The sequence below is a fragment of the Panthera onca genome, chromosome F2 (assembly GCF_046562875.1).
Source record: "Panthera onca isolate mPanOnc1 chromosome F2, mPanOnc1 haplotype 2, whole genome shotgun sequence".
Taxonomy (NCBI): Eukaryota; Metazoa; Chordata; class Mammalia; order Carnivora; family Felidae; genus Panthera; species Panthera onca.
The window spans coordinates 75,824,495-75,851,837 of NC_138356.1; the positions used below are offsets into that span (position 1 = coordinate 75,824,495).

General features: G+C 53.1%; 1 protein-coding gene across 8 annotated transcripts in view; it reads right to left on the minus strand.

Moving 5' to 3' along the window:
• Positions 1-27,343, minus strand: part of ZFAT (zinc finger and AT-hook domain containing) — a 345,664-nt gene that overhangs the window by 170,064 nt on the left and 148,257 nt on the right. For all 8 annotated transcript variants that reach the window (XM_078441802.2, XM_078441799.2, XM_078441798.2 and 5 more), the window contains 4 exons: positions 11,479-11,667; positions 9,757-9,907; positions 1,987-3,461; positions 982-1,214 (listed from right to left, as the gene is read on the minus strand). In XM_078441802.2, the coding sequence (XP_078297928.2) occupies positions 982-1,214; positions 1,987-3,461; positions 9,757-9,907; positions 11,479-11,667 (2,048 nt within the window). The remainder of the gene's footprint in view (positions 1-981; positions 1,215-1,986; positions 3,462-9,756; positions 9,908-11,478; positions 11,668-27,343) is intronic.

The following is a 27,343-nucleotide window of genomic DNA, read 5'->3' on the forward strand; positions in this document are numbered from 1 at the left end:
ATATTTTATACAGAAAGGCTACCAAATCTCAGAAAGGACAAGTGACTTGTCCCAACACCCACAGCCAGTGCGAGTGCTGGAGGCAGTATCAGAACCCGGGCATCTAACCCTAAAGCATGGGCTCTGACCCACCCACTATACCTACAGCACCCTGACTTCACCCTTAGTGACCAACTTCTACAGCATGGGTGATCTTTGTGCCAAAACAGAGTGGAAGCAGGCCCAGCTTCTGAAGCCTCCTTCTGAGCCAAGCCGTCTGTGATATAAAAAGGAAAGCCATTAACGCAGAACCACGCCTGGGGCCAGCTGTGCCTCCTTTATCACGTGAACAAGGCTCAAACCACTCTCGGGTGTCAGCCCCTTGAGTTACATGAGAATTTGCAAAACTAAACAGTCATTCATTGTGTTACGTCACTTTCCACCGAAGAATTAAACACACTTCACCATTATGAATACGGACAGCATCTTGGCTTAAACGATCGCCTTTCTGTTTTTAAATAAGAGCGCTTCACAGACAATCCCTCACAGAGAGTCGACAACAAGTAACACAAGAGGACACCAGCGTCATCGACATTTACCGCGCTCTCCGCGTGAACCAGACACTGCCCCCCGCCCCGCGGGCACCACGGCATGTAACCTCTCAACGGCCAGGGGCAGCTCTTCCTACTGCCACTTCTGTTGCTGATGATTCTTTACGATGTCACTTAAGAAAGCCTTGCTTTAGTTCCACGCTGTAGATCTTCCTTCCAGAGGTTTTCTCTGATGCTGAACAGTGGGCCCAGAAAGCAAATCTGTTCCGCCTCATCATTTTGCAACGTATCTGAGACTCTGCCTGTGGAGGGGGTCCCGGGGCGAAGCCTCCTGGGAAGGACGCTCGCGTGCAGGGCTCACGGGGAAGCGGGGCACCTTCCCATGCGCACAAAGGTTAGAAAGCAGTGGGCAGCGGGGGCAGACAAGCTGCTGCCCGGGCTTACTACTTACCAGTTCTGTGTGAACTTTAAGATGTGCCTGCAGCTTGTATTTATCTGGAGTTGAGTAGTTGCAGCCATCGGTGGGACACTTCAGCAGGACGTTACTGTGTTTCTGAATAACGTGGCGTTTAAGGCAGTTTTTGGTGATGGAGGAATAATGGCACTGGGAGCAGTGATACAGGTGCTCCCGGGTGTGGGTGCGCACGTGCATGTCAAAGTGCACTTGGTACCAAAAAAGTTTGCCTAAAAAAATATCGGCACGTGAGAACAAGGAAGTTTCTTTCAGACTGGATTTGATTTTTCTCATTATTACTTTTTTACTACTCTATTTGTCTCCCTCTCCGGCTTGTCCGGGTCACCCTTCACGCTTTCCTCACTTCTGCCTGGAAATGGCTTTTTAGAGGCGGGAGGCTGTGAACTTTACGGGTGCTACGCTGTTTGCGTGACATCAGAGCTAGGACAGGAGGAAACAAGTGTTTCCTGAGGACCAATCACAGCACCACATGCTGCTGGGCACTTGCCTGAATCAGGGTCTCTGACCCCTGCCGACACCTGGGCCAGAGCTGGGCTCTCCCACCACCCGCGCTGCCAGCTCTCGGGGAGCCTCAGGGGCCCTGCCTGCACGGACGGCTGCGAGGGCTCCAATCGGGGCTCTCTACAAGGAGCTGCAGGGAGAACAGGGCCACGACTCAAGCTACACTTTGAACCTGTCACGTGCCAGAAGAACCATTCTTCTTGGCTCAAGTTCCGGCAGCAGCCGTGAGAGAGACCACTGCGTGTGCCTGCCCCAGCCAGCGCGGCCACCTCCACAAATACGCCACACTGCTAGACTGTGACACAGGTGGCCGCCTCCTACTGTCTACAAATGATGAAGCACAGCTCGTTGACGAGTGGTTCTTTGCAAAGAGACACGAGCTCAAACCAAACACGAGGTGACCCAAAGCAGGCTGGGGACGGGCGGGGCTGTAGGGAACGAGCGCTCAGCCGGCTGCTTGCCCAGCGCCGCCCTCCTTACCGCAGTATTCACACTCCAGGTCCCCGTACACCTTCCGGATCCTCTCGCACAAGCCGGTGTTCATCCTTCTCTTCTGTAAGCCATCCAGGATCTTCATGAACGCACTGATGCCGGCCCGGTGCTCGGAGGCCGGGCTGCAAGAGTCAGGCTGGGGCAGGGCCACGTCCCCTCCACCTGCTACCGGAGGAAGGTCCGAGGCCTCGCCTGGGTTTGACCTGAGACACCTACTAGGATCTGGTCCCTCGGACGGGAGGGCAGCCATTTTCTGCCCTGCCTCTGGGGGGCTCTCGGCCCCCCGCGCGGCCAGGTTCGCTCCCGCACTTCCGGCCTTGGATGGCAGTGATGGGACTTCTTCACCCTGAGTCTGGGAGGAGGCTCCGCGCCGGGCGTCCAAGGTCTCCCCGGGGGCGGTGCGAGCCTCCGCAGAGGAGGGATCATTTTTCAGTAAAAACTGCTCGGAGACCACCGCCTGCGAAGGAAGGTCCGAGGCGTCCGCGGCAGCTTCCAGCCCGCAGGGTGGCAGGGCGGCCCCCTGGGCCTGGGGGACGGCCAAGTGCGTGGGCGGGGCGGGCTCCTGCGCCGCGGCCTGCGGCTCCTTCCCGGCCCCCTCGTCGGCCCCCTCGTCGGGCCCAGCGTCTGCGTCTGCGGGGCAGGCCGCCCCCTTGGGCGCATTCACGCCCGGGAACACAAACTCCTCCTCCTCCGCCAGCTGCGCCTGGCCCCCCAGCGCTTCCTGCTGGATGTCCCCGCCCGGCTCCAGGAGGCAGAAGCTCTGGTTGATGGAGCTGGTGAAGAGCCCGCCCTCCTGCGCCGCCCCGTGCGCCTCCCTGATGTGCGAGCGCAGCCGGATGGAGCTGACGAACTTCTTGAGGCACAGCGCGCACACGTACACAAACGGGTGCTTCCGCACGTGCAGCTCCAGCGCCTGGTACTTGGTGGCCCCGTGGCCGCACAGCTCGCAGGCGAAGGGCCACTTGTCCCCGTGCACCAGCATGTGGCGGTCGCGGTCCAGCTCGTTCTTGAACTTGCGCTCGCAGATGTGGCAGTCGTACAGCAGCTGCCGCTTGCCCTCCCTGGTGAGCAGGCAGAGCTCCTCGAGGGCCTCCTGCACCTTCCGGTCCTGCGGGTCGTGCGCGTGCCGGACGTGCTTGATGAGGTTCTTGACGTCGGAGTACTTCTTCTTGCAGAAGCGGCAGTGCTGCTTGACCTTCTTGTGCACGCGCTCCACGTGCACCTTCAGGTGCCCTTTGCTCAGGCAGGTGAAGGCGCAGTAGTCGCAGGCGAACTTCTCGCCCGTGTGCTTGCGCAGGTGCACGTTCAGGTTGGCCTTGATGGCGCTGGCGTAGCTGCACTGGGGGCACTGGTACGGCTTCTCGTTGGTGTGGATCCTCAGGTGCGCCTGCAGCGAGTGCTTGAACTTGAACACCTTGTTGCAGTACTCGCAGGTGAAGATCTTGAGCTGGGTGGGCCCTAGCCTGGAAACAGACGACAGCACCGTTACCCTTGGAGACGCCGCACCTCCCTAAGGACCGTGAACTCCTTCTTGGGAACCGAACGCCAAAGGCTCAAAGTGACCCAAACGGCCCTGAGGCTGGATGGAGGCATTCATTCGGCAACAAGCGGGACGGACCGGAGGGCCGAGTATAGACCAGGCGCGTACAGAGACTGGAGCTCACGGTCTGGGGGAGGGGAGACAGGTGAGCACATGCTTGCACGACAGTGGGGCAAGTGTCCATGGGAACATGTGCGGGGGGCCGGGGGGGGGGGGGGGGGGGGGGAGGAGAGAGAAAGAGACATCTAACCTGGATTCAGGTAGTTGGGAAACTTGCTAAACAGGAGATGTCTGAGTTGAGGCTTGCAGAACGAGAAGAGGGAGGCAAGAGGAGAAAGAGGGAAGAGGGATGTGTCACTCACAACGTACACAACAACCAGCTGTGCTCCAAAGCTGACCTGTACGTCTTCTGGCTACATGACCCGTCATCAACGGAACAAGCTCCATCGGCTCCATGAGACCAGATACAATCTGCTTGGGTTTGTCCACCAGCTTCAACAAGCCAGACTTGCTTGTTCATTCAACCAGCTCGTCCCTCGCTGCCACCCGTCGGTGAAAGACCCGCATCCCTACGTCCTCCCAGGGCAAGTGAACGGGCCTATCTGACTGGTCACCTGGACCTCATGAGCCGAGCTCCAACTTTCCCCTTCTGGCAAGGACGGTCTGCCCGTGAACAGCAAGTGGTACAGTGAGTGCTTAGCTAGGTGGGCATGCGTGGGCCTGGCCAGGAGCGGTCAAGGACTGCAGGTGAGGCAGTCAGGTGCCCAGGAACGGGAAGCCCCGTGCTGATGAGCACCACACCGTGTCCCCCGCAACTCCATCAGTAACAGAGCTGATGCTCCAGTCTCCATCGCCCTCCTCCTTTACCACGGCTAATTTAGAGCTGAGACGGGGAAAAGAGGGCTACTGTTCAACTGCCGTTTATTAACCTCATGAATAATTTATTAATGCTTGTCATTTATGAATACCTGCCAGTGTGTTTCAAGCGCTGTGTCAGATTTCGTGTGTGTGATGGAGAATAAAAGCATGGTCTGCCTCGTGGATCCTTTCTCTTTCAATATGGCCATGTGTATGAGATGGTAATAACAGCTAATAATCACTAAGGATGTGTGAACTGCCCAACCCGACACTAACTATATTTATTTCTAGCCTCGTTACACCCGTTTTGCAGATGACAAAACTGAGTCTGTGCCCAAGATCATACAGCTAGTAAGCGGTGACGCCAGGATTTGACCCCAAGCAGACTGTCTGCCTCTAGAGCCTGCGTGCTCCTCCTCCTCCTCTATGATGCCAGCAAACACCACATACACCAGTCCCCCTCCCCAATGTAATTGTATACACAGAGAAAGTCCCCTGTACGGGACTTCCAGTGCCGTTGGAATAGCCCCGCCTTGTTTCTGAAGTCAGTGAATGATGGCCACTAAAGTACTATAGCATGCACCAGGGACAGGAATTGACAGATGACACACAGGCAAGTGAGGCTTCCTCTCCTCTGTACCTATACTCCCGCTGGACAGTATGTCGAGGTTGTCCATGAAGGTCCTCAGAAACACTGATAATCTCACTCAGTGCTCTTGACCAGAGCCCATTAAGCTGTATCCACTAGAACTGCAAAGTCTGTATATATGGAACTACCCATTCAACTATGCTTGATCAACATAGGTTGCCTTGTCTTTAAATTAAAAATATTTAAATCGATTGTAGTTCATAAACACCAGAGGGTACAATTCACATAATGTAATTAAAATATTCAAATTTGAAAGTTAGCACTCTGTCTGCATGCTAAACCCAAGGCTAATGTCAGGAAACTAATTTGGATCTTTCTCAAATGACAAAGAAATCCAGAAGGTGATAGATTTTATTGGTATAAACAACACTGGAGAAAGAAACCCAAGATTCAAAACGTTAATTAAATAAACAAATCACAGTACTTTCTCCTCTAATGCAAGATCTAAATGGTCTTAGGAGAATCTTTGGCTCTGCCTTTTTTTTTTTGTATTATTACACAGAAACCTGATAAAGCCCTCCGTGCCCTGTTTCCTGCCAAGGGGAATGAATCTGATGAAGATTCCAAGGAGCCTACGTCAGACTCTCAAGCGCAAGCCTTACTCACTAGGACCGTGAACCGACACACAGGGCCGCAGTGTCCATATGACTGTTTTTAAATTACTTCACTCCAAATGTTCCCCATGCTGGGAGAGAAGCACTCTTACCAGTGCATTTTAGAAAGTTATTCACTTCCGGGAATCAATTAAAGGAAAGAATACAAAAGGTACTCGAACAAAGGTGCTCACAGTGAAAAGCTGCTTGAAGGTCCCAACATAGGGAACTAGTTTGTTAGCACATCTGTTTTTTTCATTCATTCATTCATTCATTCATTCATTCAAAACAAGTATTCCAGGCACTGGGGACACAAGAGGGACAAAAACAAACACAACTCATTCTCTCCTGCAGCTCACTTTGTGGAGGAGGTGACAGGCCAGACTAACAACCACAAAAAGGAGCAGATAAGGACTACGGCTCCCTGGTGTGACGGGAAAAGGCAGGATGCTCCATGAGCCCAGATCAGGGCCCACTCCAGGCAGGCTGTCCCGAGCACTGCGCACTTGAGCAGAGAGCTGAAGGGTGAACAGGATAACCAAGTGAGGGAAAGGGGAGGCATCCGAAATGAGGAAGAGGCATTTGCAAGGAGAGGTCAAGGAAGTACAAAGGGCCCGGATGGCTGGAACACCTACTGGGGCCCAGAGACCACAGGGAGCACACGAGGGGACAAGGCTAGAGAAGAGGCAGCCATGGAAGGCCCCGTAGCCAAGTTCTTCTAACATCTGTGAGGTCTTACAGGATGCAATCAGATGGGCCATTTTACCACGTCTTATTCGCTTTCATGTGAAGAGCTGAGGAGATTACAGAACATCCTCATGACGTTATAACACCGTCACCACAAAATAATTTTTTTTTTAATTTTTTTTTAACGTTTATTTATTTTTGAGACAGAGAGAGACAGAGTATGAACGGGGGGAAGGTCAGAAAGAGAGGGAGACACAGAACCTGAAACAGGCTCCAGGCTCTGAGCTGTCAGCACAGAGCCCGACGCAGGGCTCGAACTCACGAACCGCGAGATCATGACCCGAGCCGAAGTCGGACACTCAACCGACTGAGCCACCCAGGTGCCCCAGCCACAAAATCATTTGTGAATAACGTGAGTAACGGACGAAAGTAATAAGTACAGCGAGTAGGTCTTAAAGCAAGATATAAAATTGCATATGAAATATAAACTCCATTTTATAAAACATATGGGCCCAAAAAAAGGCTGGAAGGAAACACATTAAAAACATTAACAGTGGTGGGGCGCCTGGGTGGCTCAGTCGGTTAAGCAGCCGACTTCAGTCCAGGTCATGATCTCACAGTTCGTGAGTTTGAGCCCCGCATCGGGTTCCTTGCTGACAGCTCAGCCTGGAGTCTCCTTCAGATTCTGTGTCTCCCTTTCTCTCTGTCCCTCCCCACTCACGCTGTGTCTCTCTCAAAAATAAACATTAAAAAATATATATACATGTGTATATATATGTGTATATATGTATCTATATACATAGATACATATCTATGTATCTATATACATAGATATGTATATATACATAAACAGTGGTTATAGCACAGTAGCGTGATTACAAATGATGTTTTTTCTTACAGTTTTCTGGACTTCAAAAATTTTCTACAGCACCAGTGTCATATTTGTGTGAAAACCTAACTGATCTCTTGGTGTAACCTAGAAGTTTGTGTCTATATTTTACAAAGCAACATCATCATGCCAAAAAAAAAAGCCTCTTTCATAACAATTTTGTAATTTGCACTATACTACTAGAATGCATGGCAGCTGAAATACGGCCAAAACCTGTTGATTAAATATTGCATAGATTTGCTGGCTAACTAGATGACCAGTTAGCTGAACCCCTCCCCAGCAGATTTTGAAAGAGTGTGAAAATAATTAGCTAGGGTCTACAAATCAACTTAAGTTGACGCCAGAATGTTCTTCAAACTTAATTCCATGACAGTTTTGCCAAAGGAATGAGTATTTTTACAACTTCATCAATAAATTTAGTTGCCCATAGCTGCAAGCACAGAGGATTGAGGCTACGAATTAATGAAGCATCCCACATGACACCATGTTCATATGGTTTATCATTTATTCTCACCACTAAACTAAGTCAGATTGTACTAGACGATCTTACGGCTGGAATAACAGAGGCTCAGAGGCACATCCACTTGAGTCAAATACAACAGAGCCAAGGCTTCCTCCACGCAACAGGGCGTCTGTCCTGTTCTCTCTCATCCCCAGTGCCTGGCACATAATGGGCGTTTAATCTATTGAGCTGAACCGTGGTAGAAAAGTCTAGAGCCAGCCCAGGTCTGTTTGGCACTAAAAGCTATGCTCTCTTCAAGAACGCCTCATTTCCCTCTTCTACAAACAGAGGAAACCCACTGGCAACTGGCATTTTCTTTGTCTTTCGTCTCGGCTGGAAAAATGTTTGCAGAGCTCAGGTGCAGTTTGCTAACCCCCCACCCCCACCCCAGCAGGTACCTATCACAGGTGGTGAGACCGAGACCCTGGGGAGGGTATAGAAAACGCACCTGAGCATTCACTAAGGGATGTCAACTGACCCAATGTGTGTGGAGGATGGTTTTCAATGTTGGTGACAGTTATAAGTTCTCTACTATTTGAGACAGCAATTTCAATGCTAGCAATTCACCCCACAAGAAGTCGTGAAGAAGAACTGAAAGACGAAGGTCCGAGACCCTTGAGCACGACATTGCCCATCAAGCAAAACCTGGCTACACAAACTACAGTGCACCCTATTCAACAGCAGATACTCTTTTAAAACTATGTATCAAAAACATTTTTTAAGGTGTGGTAAGTTTTGTGGGTTTTTTTTCAATGTTTATTTTTGGGAGAGAAAGACAAAGTGCCAGTGGGGGAGGGGCAAAGAGAGAGATGGAGACACAGAATCAGAAGCAGCCTCCAGGCTCTGAGCTGTCAGCACAGAGCCCGATGTGGGGCTCGAACTCACGGACTGCGAGATCATGACCTGAGCCAAAGTCAGACGTTTAACAAACTGAGCCACCCAGGTGTCCCTAAGGTGTGGTTAAGTTTAAAAAAAAAAAAAGTTGATAACAATGCACTTGGTATTTTGCATTAGAAAAAAGTAACATAATTAAAGCACTATGTTTTAGTATATCATGAAAAAATTACAGTGGCAACAGTAGTTGCCTCTAGAAGAAGAACGATGGGTTACTTTGATTAACTACACCATCCAGGGTGAAGGAACTTTCCACAAGAAAATAACAAGTGTTACTTTTTTTTAATTAAAAAATTTTTTTTAATGTTTATTTATTTTTGAGAGAGAGAGAGAGTGTGAGCACAGGGAGGGGCAGAGAGAGAGGGAGACCCAGAATCCAAGGCAGGCTCCAGGCTCTGAGCTGTCAGCACAGAGCCCGACGCGGGGCTCGAACTCACAAACTGTGAGATCAGGACCTGGGCCAAAGTCGGACACTTAACCAACTGAGCCACCCAGGCGCCCCAACAAGTGTTACTTTTGAAAATGGGGAGGGAATAAAGATTTTTTTTTTCCATTATAATATGTGCAACTTTACAAATCAGCAAACTTGGGGCGCCTCGGTGGCTCAGTCCACCGTCTGACTCTTGATTTCAGCTCAGGTCATGATCTCATGGTTCGTGAGTTCAAGCCCCACATGAGTGCAGAGCATGCTTGGGATTCTCTCTCTGCCCCTCCTCCCAACCTGTGCACATGTGTGCACATGCTCTCTCTCAGTTTCAAAATAAATAAAAACCTTAAAAAAATTTTTTTTTAGTAAATAAATAAAAATCAGCAAACGTACTAAGTAAGGCCTTACTTACACCTCTTTTTATTAAGGTTAAACATATGTCTGACGTACGTAAACTGCTCCCCCTTCATTAAGCCAGTCGGTGCTCAGGTCCTAAAGCAAGTGGATCTGCCACGCATTTCACAGAAGCAGCCCGGGCTCAGTCAACACACAGGCACCGTAATGGAGAGTCCAACTCCTGGGTTACATCAAGGAACCCATGTCCTCTACAACCCAGTCTGCAGACACAGTCCTGGGACGCTAACATGCTGGTCCTCTAGCCCCCACAGCCATCACCAGAATCCAGCTCTGGCTGAGGTCACACGGGACACACACTTTACCTGCTGGACTTCATGGGCTGCTCGTACGGCGTCTGCTGAATGGCGTACTCCTGGTACCCTCTCCGAGGCGCCAGGTCGGCCGGGGTGGCCTCGGGGTTTGCAGTGCCCGTCTCCGGGGGCCCGGCCTCCACTGGAACGATCTTGGTGGCACCTGAGATGAAGGCACAAGGCAGCACACATTGAAGGGGCACCGCGGAGGTCCCAGATCCCACCCCTTACGGGAGTGGAGCCCCAGAAGTGTTTCTTCACTGTATACAGTACCCTTACCAGGTACTGGTTTTCCTGCAGTTCACACGTTTAACATGTGTGTGTGCGTGTGTGTGTGTGTTGGGTGGGAAGGGCAAGTTTCCTAATAATCTACCAAAACACCTTTCTGAGGTAATTCCCTTTGATCTATGAAAAAGACAAAAACATGTAAGACGGGGACATACATACGTATGTGTTTACCTATCGGGTTTTATACAGGACCACCTGTAAGCGGTCCTGTATAAAGTAAATAAGGTAAATCCTGTATAAAGGCAAATAAGTGTAAAATTGCACCAAGACAGTATGGAGCAGTGGCATCGGCCGTGAACAGGAATCCGAGCTGCCAAGGGTCCAGTCCCAAACATGACATGACCTTACCATCAGCCTCCGTTTCCACCCTAGCAAATGACGGGTCTGGAGTGGAAAACCTCAAAGGTCCCTTTGCTCGTGCAATTCTATGATGCGAAATGATCAAAGACCTTGCACAGCAGCGGACACTTCCCACGTATGTGGACACACGCACATGCACGTATCCAGTGCAGTGAAGAAAAGGCTCCAGTCTATCCCTGGATCTAGAACAGCAAAGATCCATCACACTTCTACCCCCCTTGCAGAAATCTTGAAAGCCTACTGCCAATTTTAAAGACGTTACTGTGGGAACTTCGTCTAGAGACGGCTGAGAACAGGAGCCACCCCTCTCCGAGGTTTCTCTTCCCAGACTGACACTGCTCTGAAGCAGGCTAGCGCAGATGAAGTGAGTTTCCAGAAGGTTCCTCTCGCCCAGTGTTTTTATTTCCTAATGATCATCATACTCTGCATCGAAGTGTAAAGAGGCACTTATCTGGCATTTTCACCTTAAATAAGGAATTACTATTTCCACTGGAAAGGGCTGTTTAAATGGCTGCAGCTGCTCTTAAAATCCTACACTTGATTTTAAAATACATTTGACAACTAGCCCTGAAATGGATAGGGAAAAAACCATTATTATACTTTGGAACCTACTATCACATCATACTGCTTTTTGTCTGAAGTATCCCTTCCTGAAAGAGGCCTTTTTTAAAAAAAGGTAGTATAATATCTCCACAGGCTGCTTTATGTGAAAGGAAATGCAGACAGGAATCTCCAGCATTATAAAACATTTGATGGAACCACTAAAAATGCAGGACAGAAGTTAGGCGGAGGGGACCGGAGAACATGGGCTCCCGGGAGCGGGCTGCGGCCCTCTGGTCTCAGCAGGTCTGTCTCACACGGGGGGACGCACCGCTCAACACAGTGAGCGGGGGGCACACCCAGGACAGGGACTGGGCCAGGGGAGCAAAGGAAAGACACGCTCCGTGGCCGCTGCTCCTCTGACCGTGTCTGCGGCAGCGACAGCAGCAGCCCCTGCCCGGGACCACGGGGTCCAAGCAGCGAGACTGCCCAGTATGGACTCAGCCCAACGTCCTTCTCCGGCCCCGTCCCGCTTGCTGTGCTCACCTGGAATAGCTTCGTGTGCCGTTAAAACCACACTTATGATGGGCTTCTTCGCTCCGGAAACCTGCCCGGCCTCCTTTCCCGAGGAGACCTTCTGGACTTTCTCCGTCCTCTGTGTCCGCGGCCTCCTTGGAGTCTTTTCTCGATCATCCTCCTTATACTTCCTTTCCAGTTCAAGGTCAGATTCATCACCTGTAGGTCAAATAATACTGAGATGTATAAAATATCCTTTTATATCAGGGACAGAATTGGAGCGCGCACACAACCTTTTTATGCGACAGTAAAAGAAATATATGTGTGTGATATATACGCTTGGGTCCTCACTGCTACGCAGGCCTCTCCAACACTTCAGGCATCGTCTTTGATTCTTCAGTCTCTCACCTGATTCAGTAAATTCGGCACTGAGGCCACAGGCCACCATCGAGGCACTGGGGATACAGTGTTGATAAAGCAGGCATGACCCCTCACCTTGTTTTCATGACGCCTACCAGACTTCAGAGTCATTAAGGAAGATAGAGTCTCCCAAGATTTATAGCCCAGGAAGAAATCATTCAAGCTACAATTACTAGGTACCCTCCGTGGGGGATACGAAGACCAGTAAGGCACAGACCCAGACCCTGCCCTCAAATGCCCTGCAGTCTGGTGGGGGCCGGGGGTGGGGGAGGGGGGCAGTCAGCCGCGCGCCAAGTGAAATGAGAAGGGATGGTAGGATCTACTCGAGAAGTCAGGAAAGGCTTTCTGGGGAACCAACCCTTCCGTTAACTGTAAACACAAGCGTCTGTGAAGTGATGGGAACGCTGGGGAACAGGTCACGCAAAAAGGGTGTGAAACAAAGGAGTGGGTATGGTAATAAAAATGGCAACATCCCATGGGGCGCCTGGGTGGCTCAGTCGGTTAGGCATCCGACTTCGGCTCGGGTCATGGTCTCACGGTCCGTGGGATCGAGCCCCGCGTCGGGCTCTGTGCTGACAGCTTGGAGCCTGGAGCCTGTTTCGGATTCTGTGTCTCCCTCTTTCTCTGACCCTCCCCTGTTCATGCTCTGTCTCTCTCTGTCTCAAAAATAAATAAATGTTAAAAAAAATTTGAAAAAAAAAATGGCAACATCCCATTGTAAGAAAAGACAGCAAAGACAAGCAGGAAACCATTAGCTTACGTGTGTGCTGTGTGGGTATAGCTTCATGGAGAAGCAGGGAGGTGGAAATAAAACCAGCGGAGGGAGTGAAAGTTAGGTTCCAGAGGGCCCGAAGGCCCCCCGAGAGGTCTGGGACCCTCCTTCAGGGAGAGCAGGGCAGGAAACTCTAGTGCCCACGGATGCCAGTCTAGCAGTGTGGGCAAGGGAAGCCGCCAAGCAGGACTCAGGTGACGGAGCACAGGCCCCAGCTGCGGCCGGGGCCACCCTGTCAGGTCGTAGGACAAGGTCATCCAATCTTTGGGCTGTTCAGAGAGAGACCGGGAATTCCAATTTTTTACATGAAATCTTTAGATGCTTCAAGGTCGGCCCTAATCTAAAAGATCTTAAGACAATGGGAGAGCCAAGAGAAACGCGTTTGCGGCCACATTTCACCCACAGCACCCCCCTGCCACCGAGGAAGGCAACGGTGAGCCACAGTTTATGTGGGAGGAGGGCTAACCGGTATCTGTGCTTTAAACATCTGCCGCCACTGGGGAGGGTGAACTGGGTGGGTTCAAAGGACACTTAAACCCACTGAAGAACGGAGACGCCAGCCACAGAAGGAACGGCGGCTGACATCGCACGGCGACGCTTGGCAGTAGCCTGAGGGGGAAGAAAGACTTCAACACCAAAGTGAGGAATAAAAGGACGCGTGATCGCTTGAATGCATGCGGTTCCGGATTCCAGAGGAGATACAGGAAGGAAGGAAGGGGAAGGAGTTTTCGGTCTTGGAATCACACACAGACCTGAACTAACCTGCCCCAGAATCCCTTCTTCGGGACGTCATGACAAGTGGAAGGAACACAGCCCTTTGGCAGAGACGCACGCGGGGCGGGTGCATGGCTGCAGGACAGACGCACAGGCGGACGGACAGTAGGGGCCCGGAAAGCGCCGGCATGGGGCATCACGCAGGTGAGGTCAGAACGGTGCAGTGATAAGGCAGAAGCTGGAGAAAACGGGAGAAACCAAAGGGGAGACGGCCTGAGGCGGCTCCGTACGTCCCTGCTTCCCACGATGCAGGTCGGCCGACAGCCAGACCCGCACATAAATGTACCAACCAACGGGACAAGATAAAATGCGGAGACACAAACTCTTGGGGAAGGCTGCTGGGGGGAGGAAAGCGCTCCCAAGATGACGCCAGGAAAAAAACGTGGCTAATGGGGCAGACTGATCAAGACAAACACTTAACGTTTGTCCCCACAGACCAAGTACTTGGAACATGTTTCAACCTGGTGGAAGCAGTCTTAGGGAATTTAATAGACCGGAGCAGGTCCTTAGTCACGTAATTAGCGTCAGTACTAAGCCTGTTAACATTGAAGCGAAGAGAAAAACCAGCAGATGAGATCGTGAATCACACAGACTGTGCATTACTGTCCAAGGCCAAAGGGGAGAAGTCAAGGACCATCATATAGGTCCACCCCTTGAAGAGCAAGACGACCCCTGAGGAGCAGAAGAAACAGGGCAAAACGAGTGACCTGCGAAGTCACTGCCAGTGCTTACATCCTGTGACGTCTGACCTGCATCAGGCCTGACGGGAATGTTTTTAGATCATTTTTTAGTGGCTGTATTAAAAACATTTCAAAGAGCCTAAAGTTGCCTGCGTCACAGTCACGTGGGTGACACGTGTGCATAAGCAACAGGAGAATATACTGGATGCTATGAAGAGGCAAGAACAACTTACCAAGGGACTGTTTGCATTTAAAATCATGCTTCACTTTATAAACAGACTCACCAAGGGATACAATTCAATTCATGAGCGACACAGCAGGAAGAGATACGTTCAAGTACGACAACAACAAGAGCAGCACCCTGTGAATTTGAGCCTGCCATAAGCAGAACCCGGGTTAACAGCACGAATCAACTTAAAAAACCAAAAGTACACACACAGCGTTAGCCTGCACAAGCAGAAGGGAGCTCCTGGCTGTGCCCTGGATAAGCTAGATCCTGACTCTGCTGCCGGCATCCCATGTTGGAACGCACTGCAGAGCTGAGCACCATGAGGACGGTGGACAGAGCACATAAGGATCTGGAAGAGCCTGGGTTGGCCCAGGGGGAGGAGGGGAGACGGTAAGAATCTCACCTCCCCCATCAGTGCCCTCGCTCCGGCCACCAGACCCACCCCCGGTGCCCGTGCCTGCCTCAAGGGCAGTGCCCCTCCCGCTCCGGGGACAGCCACCCGGCCGCTGGGGCTACAGGACCTCATGTGGCGAAGGGGGTCTGGGGGAGAGGCTGCCAGGGGGCTTCTGGGAGCAGCTTTCTTCCCTAAGAAGAAAGAAACGTCCCTCTTCTTCGGCCAGGCATTGCCGTATGCACTGCTTAGAACAGAGGTAAACACCCAGGAACTACAGGAGAGCAAGCGAAAGACGGGTCAATGCCTCGAGGATCTCAAAGGGAAACACGGTCCTGAGACTGTGATGGCGGCTGAGCCCGCCCTGGAACCACTGGTCCCCAGATGCCTCTTTACCCCAATGAACAGCCATCCTCATCCTCAAACACGTCTTCAGTTGGTGCCTCTGCTAAAAGTCATCTTGACGGACACACCTCCAAACCATTCTCCTTCCTGATCCCAGAGTGAATCGCTTCAAAATTCACATCTGTCCCTGTCACTGCACCCCTTCAAACCCTTCCGTGGCTTCCCTCCCGTCTGCACTAGGAGAAAGTACCAGATAAAGCACGCCAAGATCTGCCATAAATCTTCTCTCCCGCGACCCCTGAACCCTCAAGGCCGTGACTCAAATACACACCCACGAGTACCTACTGCTCACCCCTTTGGGCTACAATACTGGGTGACAAGTTGACCAAATACCCCTCTGTACCTTGCACACAGGTAACACACAACACCCCCATGCCACATCCTCTGCTTGTGCGAATGACAAACTGAAAGGCACACACACACGCACACACACACATATAACCAACATACCACCACAGCAATGGCTGGACTTCCCATACTGCTTTGCGATTTTCTATTCAGATGCCTCACTGTGCTGTGACTCTCCTGCAGGATGGGTCCGTGCCTCCTTATTTTATGAGCCTGACATAGGCCTGTAGCAGAGAAAGGGCCTACCCTAGGGGACAAAGGAGACCTGCACGGCTGTGCTCCAAAAAGCCAGGCGAGAACCAGTGGGTACAAGTCAGCAACAGATTTCAGCAGAAGAGAGAAATTTCCAGCAGTCAGAGCTGTCCAACAAGGAAAGGGTGGTTTTTGGTGATGCATTTCCGATGACGGTTTTCAAGGAAGCTTCAGATACCATTTGTCACACTGTGGGGAAGAGTCTGCAACACCTGGGAGATCAGACTAGGCAACGTTTGCATCTCTAAATTCGAAGCCCCTCCCAGGGAGATAGAGCCTCTCCTTGAGGAGCATGGCTGTGGAAAGGAGGCGCCAGGGAGAAAAGGGGGTGGAGGAATGAGCAATATGGGGCAGTGAAAGAAAAATACGAGTAAGACAGTGGGGGACGGAACACTATGCACCCTCCTCCCTCTTGGACGGACACCAGAGACCAGTTTGTGCTTTGTGCGAGTTCTGGTTCCCTGACTGAAATGCCAGTGGGGCTCTCGCTGTGTCCCCTTGGCCCACACCCGACTCTGGCAGCAGCTACAGAGGGCAGCTCACACTTACCTGGTCTTCCAGCATCCCACCTCTGCTGCACAGGGTGTCCTTTGGCGACCTAGCTGAGCCCCTGCAGCCCAGAAGTGAAGACGGTTCAATATGGCGGAGGGCAACCCTCAACCAATGAGGGATGGGAGCCAACACATGACCACTCTGGGCTCCTGATTTGGGTGGACAATTCTGGAAGCCATCTGAAGCTTCAAGATTCTGGAAGAGCCGAGGTTTCACTGACCAAAGGAGTGAGCCCAACAACAAACCCTTGGCTCTCTTCCGTCCCTATCGCACCTCCCCACTCCCTCACTTCTGCTGCCTGGGATCACCATCCCATAAACTGTCCACAATAAGATACTCCCCATTGAAGACTTCCCCAAATGTACATCCTTCATCAATTCTCTGTGGCCTCACCCAACATGGAACCACAGCCCATTCAGCTACATTCCATTCTCGAGAGCTTCCAAAGACTCTTTTCCCGTGGACTCGGGCACCACACGGTGAGCACTGTCCTCAGCAGCCTTGGGAATGATTCTTGGGGATGATGTGACATGATCCCTGGGGCAGTGGGGCACTATGGAAAGAACAAGGCTCCCACAGAAAAAGCAGCACGTGCATTCAGGGAGGAGCAAATAACTCCAGGTAAAACACCATGCATGAGAGGGGCAAGCCGGTAGGCTGAATAAAGACCGGCAGACACAGGCCACAACCCTGGACGCTACCCAGAGATTCCGGGCTACGAACGCAGACGTCTACACGGACAAATCCTGGGTTGTCTGTGGCGTCCCCGGAAGCCATGCGTCTTTCAGCCCCCGGCCCGGCTCTATCATGGCCGGCACTACCACCTAGTTTTCATTCCCAGCCACAGCTCTGGCACACAGTAGGTGCTCACCTTTTATCTGTGGAAAGTAGCACTAGGCACGCCGGAGGGTCTCCCCACTTCCTCCCCTGCCGCCTGCTTCTCAAGTCTCCCTCCATCCAGTCTCCTGTTGTTTCTGGATGTGACGTGTAGCATTTGTGCAGCATGGCGGTGGCGGGGGGGGGGGGGGGGGGGGAGTCCTGGTTCCCAGTCTCTGGTGGTAAAATCATAGGCGTGGGCCCTACGGCCGACATCACGGGTCCTCTGGGAGTCGAGAGACGAGAGAGCTCCAAGACCTCACGAGGAAACTTCCCTGAGAAGTCCCGGCTCTCAGCCCACACTCGCCACCCAGTCTCCCAGCACTGTCCTTCCTTCAGGCACAAGCATGGAGACACTCGCTCCAGACCCAGCATTTCTGGAAGCCGAGGCAAATTAAACCACCAGGCTCCATGGACACGCTCACTTTTATTTTCAGGACTCCACCTGGCTGTGGACTTGGGAGGGTCAAGTCAACCTTGGCCTGACTTCAAAGCCTGTCTCTTCAGTTTCTCTGCCTGCTTCCTAGTTACCCTCTCCTCACTCTGGTTAAGTATTCATGTCAAACACTGCTCTTCTGAAAACAGAATTTCTATCTCTAATAGCAAGTTCAACAATAATTTTCTACCACTTAATAAAACATTCTCTTTGTAAGCTGACTTCTTCTCGTTCTCCTCCTTTTTCCAGATTTTCTCCGTGTCTGTGCTTCTTAAACAAAACATCATTTATGCGCAAAAGAAATAAGTAGTTCCTTGGAATTATCAAAGGACTACAGAATGTATTTGTTCTTTACGAGCCAACAGTTCACTCCACAGATAATTATGGAGAGCCGCGCGCTGTCCTAGGCATTTGGGACACTGTGTGTACGGAACAGAGAAAGACCCCTGCCTCCTGGAGTTTACGGCTAGTGGGGACATTCAGGATATTGAAGACTTGACAAATAGGTATATCACAGAGTAAGCTAGAAGGCAATCAGGCACGCGGGAGCCGGGCAGGTCCACAGCGTGGAGTCTAGTGAGCTAGTTCTGATCTAACAAACACAACTCACACAACCATTTCCTACCAGTGAGGACGGTCACTGTGACACGGCTCATTTATTTACTTGTCCGCCCACCCCTCCCCAGGGATCTAAGCACAATGAGCACGGCAGGATTTAGCCCATTGTGCAGGAAGCCTATCAGTGCCTGACACGCTGCAGGGACTCGATAAAGTGGAGAGAGGGCAGGGCCTCACGCTTCACAAGGCAGCAGAGTCGGCCATTTGTTAAGCAGAGAACAACAGAGGGCCCCTTGGGTGCCTGGCCCTGTGCCAGGCTCCGGGGACCCGAGAAGAACCAGGCCCGTTGCTACCTGCAGAGAGCTCCGAGGCTCACCCACTCGACAGATGAGCCAACACTGACCAGCGCCCCCGCCCTCAGCATGCTACACTGTCATCACCGCCTTTGGTCCTCGGCCCCTCATGAAGCTGCTGGGTCCCTAAGCCCATTATAAAGACAAGGCTCGGGGTGCCTGGCTGGCTCAGTCGGTTGAGCATCCGACTTCAGCTCAAGTCATGATCTCACAGTCCGTGAGTTCGAGCCCCGCATCGGGCTCTGTGCTGACAGCTCAGAGCCTGGAGCCTGCTTTGGATTCTGTGTCTCCTTCTCTCTCTGTCCCTCCCCTGCTCATGCTCTGTCTCTCTCTGTCTCAAAAATTAAAAAAAAAAAAAAAAAAAAAAAACCACATTAAAAAGAATTAAAAAATAACAAAGACAAGGCTCAGTGAGGGGGAGAGGTGACAGGACCAAGAGACCCTCTCCCCCATTAGGAGGCAAACCCAGTATCATCCCTGAGTCTGTGTGCCACAGAGTGAGGCCTTCTCCCTGCCCTCTCCCGCCCCTGATAGAGCACATGGACAGAAACCAACCAAACAGCCGGGCCCCACAGTGGCCAATGTTGTCTTCAGATGGCCGTGAGGACACACGGGCCTGGCCCTCTCTCTGCTCTCTCCTTGGGGAAAGTGCTTGGCTTACAGACGCTCACGGACCACGGCACCCGAACACCGCCCTTAAACACCCTCTTTCCCCCCAACCCATTTCCCTCTAATGGGGGCCTGGCGCATCTGTGCGGAAGGCTAAGGGGGGAAATAAAGGCTGGCACTTGCTCAGTGTGCCCTCGGTCGAGCCCCCATCAGCGGTTCAGAGGCCTTGTGCTCCCCATCACGTCCCACACCCCCCGCCAATCTGCCGGCCACACTAAGGCACACGGCGCAGTCAGCCGCACAGCTGGAGACCCTAGCACAACAGACGGCCGGGCCAGCCTCTGCACCCGGGGCCCGGCATCGAAGATCCCATCCCAGCTCGTGGGGGGCATGCCCAGCTCCTCCACTCTGTAGCCAAGCTCCTCGTTGGGAAAAGGCCATTCTTGGTAAGCGAGGAAGGCAAGAGTTTCAGCACTGCTCGCACAGGTAAAGGTCTGTCTCCCCTGCACTGAGACAGACTGAAGTCTCTTACAGCAAACAAGGCACTAACATGGCTCTTCTGAGACAGAGACGCTCAGGGAAGCCCAGCTGCCAGCAGGGCGCCCAGCCTGACACCAATGGGTAATCTGGGATCGTTTACTCACCCTTGTTTCAGGGAATGCCCAGCTCACCCCCTGGGCCTCCGCAGGGTGCCTGACAAGGAATGGCTGGAAAATCAATGTCTCTTAATAAATAGCATGCAGTGTGGGAAATAAAGACACTGATTGGGGGCTGGGGGAAGGAAGTACCCAGGTTACACCCCAAGCTTCCTGATGCTGCTTTTAAGGTGAACCACCTTCCAAACGGCCTGCTTTGTACACAGGTGTTAATTACACAATTCACCGTAAGGTCGTATTTTATCTTCAAATTGCACAAGATGTCTAAAATATCTTCACCGAGCTGTTTCAAAAAACACTCTTGATCTAACAGAAAACAGGATGTAATTTTAGTGAGATCGATAGCTGAAATCTGCCCGAAGTGCGTAAAAGGCAGACTGCACTGGCTCCCATCAAACCCCAGCGGGTCTTGGGGGGAGGCCAGCCAGGCCGCAGGAGGAAAGGTCAGCATTGACCCCATCAGCAGCACTGGGGCTCGGACGGAAACATCTCACGGTGGTCTGTGTCTGTCTGGTAGTTTTCCTCCGGTCAACAATCTGGAGAGACAGAGAAACTCCACCGGTACTTAGATAAGACCACCCACCTCATCTTCCGCGTGGTGCTTTACAGTGTGCAAAGCACTTTCCTGAGCATTAACTTAACGAGCACCTGTAACTCGACTACCGTATGCACCGTGTGCCCCTGTAGCCAATCTTTTTATGTTTCGCTTTTCGCTCCAAGGCTCTAATGACCGTGCTCTTCCGGAACATGAGGCCCTCAGTTGAGGGGCCCCTGTCCGTCAAATTCACACCACGCTGCGTAGACATTCACTGTCTGAATCCCAGCATGACTCTCACTGCAGCAGGAAGGCGCTCATCAAGGGTGTCGAGCGGCAGAACCACTGTCAGGTGAATTATTTAAGCAATTTCAACGTAAACAGTCGGCAAAGGGGCGTGATTTCTCTGGCTGAAACGGGTGGGGTCCCCCTCGCCACCTCCCACACCAGCGCCCCCACCTGTCCACCCTGAGCCGCTAGCACCTCTGCAGGGCCCTGAAAACACCTTGAAAACGAGCGGATGAGGACGCACGCGGAAGGGCTGTGCCAAGTACCACTTCGACGACGGCCGTTGCCCTGAGTGGCCAGGGCGGAGGGCGCGGGGCGTGAGCGACACTCTTTCAGCTGCATCGGTCGGGAGCTCTCTAAACTTACGGTCTGTGCGTGCAAAGCGAATCACTGTTCAAGCAAGGGAAAGGCTGCACAGTGAAGCACGCACAGCCGTCCCTCGGGCCGCGCGTGCTGCCGTGGGGCTGGTGCCCGTGCGTACCCACCCCCGGTCTGGGGCCGGGACGCCCGGTCCCCGTGGTTCCGTTGGGTCTGTGCTAACACAAGAGAGCTGCAGCGGGAGCGTGCCTCACCTGCCCCCCGGCCCAGTGTGCCCTGTCGAGTCACTGACGTTCTGGGAACTATAACTTCTAATTTCCTGACATCTGTGCCTTATAGCTCTTCAACCCCAGCACACTGGCGTAATTCTTTATATTTCATTTCCTTTTGAAAAGACGGTGTTTAAAAGAGCTATGGCACAGTGCAAGGTGGAATGCGAAACCTAATGTGGAAGCAGATGTTCCCAGAAGGGTGGGCACGCCCACAGTGCTGAGACCCACCCCCCCACGGCAGGGCCTGGTGCCCTCGCACGCAGGGGGGCGCTCTGACTACAAACCTGAGGCAGGGAGCAGACACCCAGCATGGGTCCCATTTTAAGAGTAATGAGTGGGGTGCCTAGGTGGCTCAGTCGGTTTAGGGTCCAACTCTCGATTTTGGCTCAAGTCATGACCTCATAGTTCGTGAGATCTCATCAAGCTCTGTGCAGAGCCTGCTTGGGATTCTCTCTCTGCCTCTCTCTCTCTCTCCCTCTCTCTGTCCCTTCCCCCATTCACTATCTCAAAAACAAACTTAAAGAAAAAAAAGGGTAATGGGCAAAAGTCCAGTGTCCTCAGTGTTCTAGAAAGTTCCCATTTGCCCCTCCGGGCCCACCCTCTGTCCTTCACCCAGGGGGTCCACTGCCCTCTGGCTTCCCGCTGGGTTTGGCCAATGGAGGAGGCAATGGCAGGAGATCTGGGCTCCCTCCTGGTCACCAGCTTGTCTGAGGTTGCTTCCTCGGCCACAGACTGGCCTTGGAGTTCAGGGGCCACTCTCCCCCTCTGTCTCTATACCTGGGGGGTAAACAGCACCCCACTACCGCGCTATCCACAGTCTCCCCCATGACCACACTTTGATGGGGAATCCCTTTACTAAACCCTCAGGTTGCCAGTTCAAGTGTGGCACCTGCTTCCTGGCCATGTCCCACCAGCTCCCCGCAGAGATCCTTTCAGTCACCCTAGATGGCTCCTCTTTCTGGCCCCATGTCACCTTCATGTCAGCATGAGCCACACTCCTCAGACCCAAGAACAATGGCCTCTATCCCAGCTTCATCTCATTTCGTCTCCCTGCCTCACCTATCATTGCTGACCCGTCCTCCTCTCCCTTAGAAGTGGCCTTCCTCAGGAACTTCCGCCCAGTCCCCTGATGACCGTCTACTTGTGCCCTCATAGGCTGATGGCCCCAGGGCTAGGGCTCCAGCCCAGCCCTCCTGCCGGCTCCACGGCCAGGTAGATAACATCCCCTTGGACACCCACAGTCTGCCAAACTCAACGGGTGACCACAAGGAACCTGTCCTCTCTCCCCCAAACCTGCTTCTCCCTGGGGTTCTCAGGTTGGCAGGGCCCGTCCTCCACCCTAGCACCCAAGCCAAGACCCAGGCCACCGCCCACTCACTCCCTCTTGCCTCTCGCCCCGTCCAACCTCTACCGGGCCCTGGGAATCCCATTTCCGCCGGAGCTCTGGACTCTGTCCCCTTCTTGCCACTCCCACGGCCACTGCTGAATTTGGATACCGTAGACCCTCATCGGGACTCCCCCACACCCTCTCCCACTGACTCCTCTGAGCTCCCTCCAGACCCCGTGTGACCTCGGTGGGTGCTCCTCCCGCGTACCTCCAAGGGCCGGTCTGGTTCTCCGCCCGCACCACCGAACTCTGAGCGACTTTCCTGCGCGAACGCTGTTCTCTCGCCATCGCATCACCGGCAACAACCACACGCCTGGTACGTAGATAGCGGTGACTGCCGCTTCCACTGGATCAATGAATGACCCACAGCAGAGCTGCAAAAACACTCCCGTTCTTCCCAGCCCCTAACGCCACACACCACACGCACCCCGAACTCTGATGAGCTTCTCTGACCTTACGAAGAGAAACTAAGCCCCTCTGACACAAGATCTCCTTGCTCGCCGTCCCCTCCTGTCCCAGAGGGGTTCCTTTGGGAGGGATGCTGTTCCTTTCCCCAAGTCCACACTCTCAGCTGTAGGATCCGTGTCTGTGTTCGTATCCCTCAATTCCCCACAGGCCCTCACAGCGCCCCCTGTGTGGTAACACTCACACCAGGCAGGTTGACTTGGCAAAGGGCAGATGAAGAGTTAAGCGTGCTCGCAATCACACATTTGAAGAAATTAGCTCATAGGCACTCATGTATAATTAACACCGCACTAATATTCCAAAGTACCTGTTCTAAATTGCCCAAGAACTAATTAAATCTCAGAACACCCCAGAGAGTAAGTGTTATCAGCCACATTAATAAAAAGCTCAGAACAGTCGTCAGAACAGCAGACTGATAAGGGATTATATTCTGGGACTCTGGCACCAATTCGCTCCACGCTGCTAAGACAGCAGTTTAAGGAACTTATTAGCCCACGACAATTCCATCGGACCTGCTGAATACGCATCACTCTCGCTTCTGTGCTTCCCCTCAGGCTTTCTCGCATCTTCCCGGCTGTCTGGCTCCGGAGGAAAGCCAGGCAGGCACCTGCTTCCAGCAGCAGCCCCGTGCAGTGACAGCCGTGAGAAGAAGCACAGGAAGGGCAGGAGGCCTCTGTCTTCCCCGTGACCCCGGTTCCTGCTATGTTACCGCACCTGCAGGCTTGTGCTGGAGCCACAGGAAAGGAAATGCCTGTCTCACCTCCTCTCCGCACACATAAACGCCAGGTCATCCTCAGACATATACCTCATGGCCCCCTCCTCAGGAAGCCCTCCAGGATGTACGCCACAGACATGTGGTCCTGCCCTGCCCTGCCTCTGCTTTAGCCAGAAGCACCAGACTCAGCCCCCTGCTTTAGCCAGAAGCACCAAGCCCAGCCCCCTGCTTTAGCCAGAAGCACCGGGCCCAGCCCCCTGCTTTAGCCAGAAGCACCGGGCCCAGCCCCCTGCTTTAGCCAGAAGCACCGGGCCCAGCCCCCTGCTTTAGCCAGAAGCACCGGGCCCAGCCCCCTGCTTTAGCCAGAAGCACCGGGCCCAGCCCCCTGCTTTAGCCAGAAGCACCGGGCCCAGCCCCCTGCTTTAGCCAGAAGCACCGGGCCCAGCCCCCTGCTTTAGCCAGAAGCACCGGGCCCAGCCCCCTGCTTTAGCCAGAAGCACCGGGCCCAGCCTCCTGCTTTAGCCAGAAGCACCGGGCCCAGCCCCCTGCTTTAGCCAGAAGCACCAGGCCCAGCAGTAAGTCTGGCCACCCATCCCAGGATTTCTCAGCCATCGGGGGTTTTCCCGGGAGAGACCGAGCTCCTGTTCATACGGGGTCACAAGGCACAGGAGCTCCTTGTCTTGTGAAAAAGCATTAAGTAGCAGGAAAGCCCAGGTGCCACGGCCTCCATCACACCCTCTCAAGTCCCTCCACACCAGGATGCAGTCAGTGGGCAGCCCACCGAACTTCACACATAAAGACACAGTGGGCTGTGCCCTTGGCCCTGACACAGGAGAACCGGCTTCCCCAGCACAGTCACTCGCAGCCAGCACGGCCCCAGGAGGCCGCCAAGATGCTGAACAAGAACGCCTTCCTTCAAAAGTCCCGGCATAACATCCCACTTAGGTGGGATTGTTTGTTCCTCCTCTGCTCTCTCCTCCCACTGCAAGAAAAGGCACTGAGCACCCCTGGTTTGCCCGAGAGACACAGCAAGTCAGGAGGAGGGATTGCGGGGTACCTGGCGTCAGCCCTACTTGTGTCTCACACCTGGAGACTTCATTCCCACAGGACTGGAGGTCTGAATTCAGGTGACTCTGGGCCAGGGCAGGGTGGCGAGTCGAAGGGCCAGCATCCCAGGAGATAGCTTGATCCACATGACCAGAGCTTGAGGTCAGAAGTCTAAGGGATTCAGGTAATCACCAGCTGGCCTTGGACGACTCCCTCCAGGTGGCAAAGCCTCTTTTTCTTCATCTGCAGTGAGATGGTTGCCCTACCCTGGTGTCCAGCAGGAGGATTAGAACAGATGCTCAGGGCCCTGGCAGCGGCTGGGCGCGGCAAGACGAGGCACCTCCGTGGAGCCCAGACGGGGCCAGTGAGCATCACGGGCCCGCTGACCTGGGTGTGTCTGCTGCTGACCCGTGGAAGCTCTGGACTAGCTCGCCTCTGGAAATTCTGCGAGCATGTAAACACGCATCTGTAGAATTTCCCAGCCTGATTCACACTCATTGCTGGGGCCCGACAGAGCTCCCCATGGGCTCCCAGCTATAGGTCTCATGCTTTCTTCCTCCCCTAAAGCAGTCTGATCACCTACCCTGTTATCACCCATCTGAACTTCATTTAAAAGCTACCAGAAGCTACCAGAGTAATGAAGGTCACACACAGGTATTTTCACTGAGCAGCTGTTTACCAGCTGCTGACCCTGACGAGAGAGAGCTGGCGGGCTCAGGGGGTGGAGGGGGCTCCCTAAGAAGAAAACGGCGCCTGCACCAAAGGAGCCAGGAGACAAGTAGGCACAAGTGTGCACAGCAGTGGTCCAGATGCAGCATCTAGTCTCAGGGTAGGGGGGAGACCACTACTCGCAGGGACAGGGAGGCCACAGAGGGATGCTCAACAAGAAAGCAACGGGTCACCTTTGCGCTGGACACTGCTCTGTGGAGAGGCGGGGTTAGGGGGCCAGTGGAGATGTGGAGCCACCGATCCAAAGGCTGTGGCTGACAGTACCTGGGAGGTCCCACTGGCACCTGACTCCGAAGATCCAGAACAGCGCTTGGATCAGGGTGGGAAGGGAACCCCAAACCCCACAGGGGCAGATTTGAGTCTGTGCCTGCCCCCCATCTTCTCCCCGCACCCTCCCCACCTTCCCTCCAGCCCAACTTTTCTCCAGACTGTTTCTTGTTTCATGACTGTAAACACAGTGCCTTATTTTGTTAATAATAAGATAACGATGAGTAACTTAAACAGCACACTTCTGTTAAGAAAGAAAGAAAGAAAGAAAGAAAGAAAGAAAGAAAGAAAGAAAAAGAAAGAAAGAAAGAAAGAAAGAAAGAAAGAAAGAAAGAAAGAAAGAAAAAGAAAAAGAAAGACAAAGAGGAAGCTAGACCTGGGGCAGGGAGGAAGGTCAGGAAGGAGACTGGAGGCCCCAGGGTGGCTCGGGGCGGGGGGGGGGGGGGGAAGAGGGGCGCACAAAAGCCAGCAAGGCTCAATGACAGTGCAGTCTGGGGTGGGATCAGAGGAGGAATTAAGGGCAACTCAGGTTTCTAGTTCAGAAGACTGGGAAGCACCAGCAAGTGAGAGGTAACTTTCCCAGGCAACCATCAAATATAGGTGAGAAAACAGAGAGATGAAACCCAAAGTGTAAAGAACACAGAGTCCAGAAATGACCATTAGCAGGTGCGCTGGCCAGGCAGCCAGCAGCACGTACTGGGGCCGATCCAGGTCACCTGGCCCACACCACGTAGAAACGTACATAGAAGTTAGAAAAACTAACTTTGAGTTTCCTGCTCATTAGAGACTGTGTAGTTCCTGTTTGTGCTCTAAAGGATCCGTGCATTTACTGAGCACTTCGTGTGTACCAGGCACTGTTCTGAACACTGGAGACAGAGTAATGAAATGACATACCCACACGACGTACGTAACATGGTCTTCCTTATGCCAAATCCATAAAGGAGCAGAGTTTGGCTCTAGATTTTGGCAAAGAAAGGACAGTGATGAGTGATTCTATGCCATGTGCAGGGCACCAGGCCCTGGGACAGCACGAGATCCCGTCTGCTGAACTATCAGCACGTGGGGATACAAACACACATACGACACTCCTAACACGAGGAGACCTGCATGGCACGGGGTGAGCAGCCTGGGCTGCCGGGAGGCAGAGGCTGAGGACAAGGACGGGCACGCTGAGCCAGCCTGAGACAGCAGTGAGGCCAGGAGCTGCAGGAGGGTGGGCATCTGCTGGCACACGAACACCAGACGGCCCTGGCGTCCCGGAGAAGGGATGGGTGTGCAAAGGCAGAGGGATGGGCAAGCGCCTGGGGCCAGAGGCGAGTGTGGCTACTCAGAGGGCGGAGGGGAGGGGGCCATTCCACAGGCAAAGGGAACAACGTACAAGAGACAAGCGTGCAGGGTACTGGCACCACCAGAAGTCTGTTACAGAGTCATACACGGGCAACATGGGAAGGGGTCGGGGCGGGGGGGCAGCTGTCAGGCTGTGCAGAAACAACCCAGCAGGCTCATGAGGAGCTCGGACTGTCTGAACAGCAGCAGGGAGAGCTAGCTGGTCCTCAGGGGA